Source organism: Octodon degus, unplaced genomic scaffold (genome assembly GCF_000260255.1).
Source record: "Octodon degus isolate 3935 unplaced genomic scaffold, OctDeg1.0 scaffold00037, whole genome shotgun sequence".
In the NCBI taxonomy this organism is placed as follows: domain Eukaryota; kingdom Metazoa; phylum Chordata; class Mammalia; order Rodentia; family Octodontidae; genus Octodon; species Octodon degus.
The window spans coordinates 8970479-8973217 of NW_004524613.1; the positions used below are offsets into that span (position 1 = coordinate 8970479).

Genomic DNA, 2739 nt, shown 5'->3' on the forward strand with positions numbered 1-2739 from the left:
ACCCCCAGGGTGCTGGCATTACAGGCATGCGCCTCCACACCCAGCTAGGTGCCCATTCTTAGGGAACTAACAGCCAACCATGGAGCTCATGTGAAGTTCTAGATCCAAGATTTGTAGTCAGCTACGCAAAGCACAGGAACTAAGATTGGAAAGGAGCATTCCCGAGGGAGAGAGGGTCTGGGGCATCAACACAAGGAATTGAAAGCTGGGAAGACAAAACTGTGGTGTGATTCTCACAAGGACAAAGCAGTAAAGTTGATAGTCCCATAAGAAAGGTGGCGAAAGAATAGGAAGATGGGGGGTGCTGAAGAGCTTTCTGGAAGGAGGTGACAGCAGCTGTTCCTCCCAGGAAGAGATAATGGACTTTGGCTTGAGGTCATGGTCTCCCCTTCCACTATTCATGATGGCCTCCTCTGAGCGCCCTCACCACACTTTCTGTGTAGATGGACATGGTCCATGGGCCCCCAAGAAAGCCACCTTGAAGAAAAAAAGAAAGCCTCCTTGCAGTGATGTGAATAACAATACTGGCATGTCATATCTGGGCATGTCATGTAAAAATGTCCTGCCCAGCAAAAGTCACAGGTAGGTTTGCAAAGTCATCCACGTGAAATGGGAACATTAGCAGCTGTCACCTCAGAAAATGTCAGAGTCATATCCTGACCCTGCTACCCAGCTTCTACTTTGATTCTGTGGGCCTCAGTTTCCCGTTCTGTGAAATGAGGACATTAATATGAACTTCATAGCCAGATGTGCCAGCACCTATAGTCTTATCTACGTGGGAAGCTGTAACACGAGAATCAAAAGTTCAAGGCTAACCAAGGGATATATAGTAAGACCTTGCCTCAAAGCAGAAAACTTGAAAAAGGTCTGGGGATGTAACTCAGTGCTAGAGTGCTTTCCTAGCACACAAAAAACCTTGAGTTTAATTTCCAGAAACACACACACGTGCGCACGTGCATATACACACACACACACACACACACACACACACACACACACACACACACACAGGAAAACTGTTCTCTATGGGTTTGTTGTGAGGCTCAACAGCTCAGAGCCCTTTGCCTGGCATATAGTAGGTTTTTAAAGTTGTGTTTCATAATTTTTGTAGAGATGCCCATTTTGTTCACTTAATTTTTAAAAGATTACACAAGTAACCAGGAAAGCCTCTCACCGTTTGAAGAAATTAAGTGCTAAAGATAAGGCTAATGGCCAAGTTGACCCTTGATGTTCTTTCTAAAGGAAGACAGTAGGCATGTAGTCTTAAAAAACAACTCTATTCATTTGCATACGTATAAATGTTCACCTTGGATTACTTTTTTTTAAATTTTTTTAAATTCTTTTTTTTATTTATGTGTGTGTGTGTGTGTGTGTGTGTGTGTGTGTGTGTGGCCAGCTCAGCCCACCAGGGGGCTGGGCTGGCTGGCATGTGGTACTGGGGGATTGAACCGTGGTCCCTGTGCTTTGCTAAGCTTGTTCTAAGTAGGTGCTTTAGACCACTGAGCCATCTCACCAGCCCTGGATTACTTTTAAATTACAAATAATAGTGGTACCTATCTGCAATCTGCTCTTTTGCCAAGCCTACATGGTCTCAATATACTTCTGTTCTCCACTAGGAGGAGCTGATGGGAGGCTTCCTCAATTACTTCATGCTCAACACTGTCTACCCGGAGGTGAATGGTAAGAATCAATATGGGTTTTCTAAACCAAAAGTGCAAAAGAGCCCTCTGGTGTCTGGGAGAAATTTGACTTGGAGCAGGGAACCCAGGCTCTCTTGAGGGCCATGTGGCTTTGGATAAGTCACTTCTCTGAGCTCCCGTGGCCTTCCCATGAAATGGGATGTTGAAGTTGGACTCAGGGTTGGGGTGGGGAGGTTAGGGATGGGGGTGGGGGCGGGGCTTCGTGGGGGTGCGGAGCTGCAAAGGCATTTGACACACAGCGACCTCCTCATAAGGGAAAATAGACTCAGACTATACCCTTCACACCCGGAAGCGCAGGGGAAAGACTGAGGACAGGGTTAATACCGAGAGCCCAGGGCAGCCACCTTGAATTCATATTTCTGAATCCATTGCCTTACTGCTTAGGCAAAAAATAAAGCATAAAAGCCCAAACTTTGTTTCCATGATGCGCTGCTTCATTTTGCTGCAACAGAAAGGAGGGTGGGGCAGAGGGCAGAGAATAGACACCCACCTGCGCCGCGCTGTGACCCTCCGCACACCTATCTTTTCCTCTGCAAGGCACCGCGGCTCATGGCTTAGAAGCCCTGGCCAGCCTTGCTAGGCTCAATCCCAGTGCTGCCACTTTCTAGCTGTATGGTCAAGGACAGGTTACTTGGCTACTCTGTGCTTCAGTTTCCTGATCCATAAAATACTATAATATCGTACCTACCTCATAGTCTTTGGTGGTAAGGCACTGTGTCTAGAGTTTTCAAAGAGCCAAAGACTTTGAGGAAGGCTGTAGTTGTCGTTTATCAACGCATTTCTCTCAATGTTGTCGACCTGCAGAGAAGCTGGCCCAGGGTTTCCCCCTCCCTCTGCTAAAGCGGGTTCAGCTCTACGACCTTGTTTTCCAGATCCACAAGGTGAGTGGGCTCAGGGGGGCTTGGAGGATGTGGGGGTGGGAGTGAGTTAGTGTGCCAGGTTTGGAGGCTGGAACTCAGTGGGCAGGGCCCGCTGCGGAAGCTGGATGCGGCGGGAAGCTCCAGGAGCTGCAGTGTCCCACCCGCCATCACGTGGCCTG

General features: G+C 48.0%; 1 protein-coding gene across 2 annotated transcripts in view; it reads left to right on the forward strand.

Annotated features, from left to right (window-relative positions):
- Lbp (lipopolysaccharide binding protein) overlaps positions 1-2739 on the forward strand; it is a 32835-nt gene that overhangs the window by 28079 nt on the left and 2017 nt on the right. The window contains exons 13-14 of one of the 2 annotated variants that reach the window (XM_004630901.2): positions 1617-1680; positions 2505-2581. In XM_004630901.2, the coding sequence (XP_004630958.1) occupies positions 1617-1680; positions 2505-2581 (141 nt within the window). The remainder of the gene's footprint in view (positions 1-1616; positions 1681-2504; positions 2582-2739) is intronic. The other variant, XM_023714807.1, reaches the window with a different exon arrangement.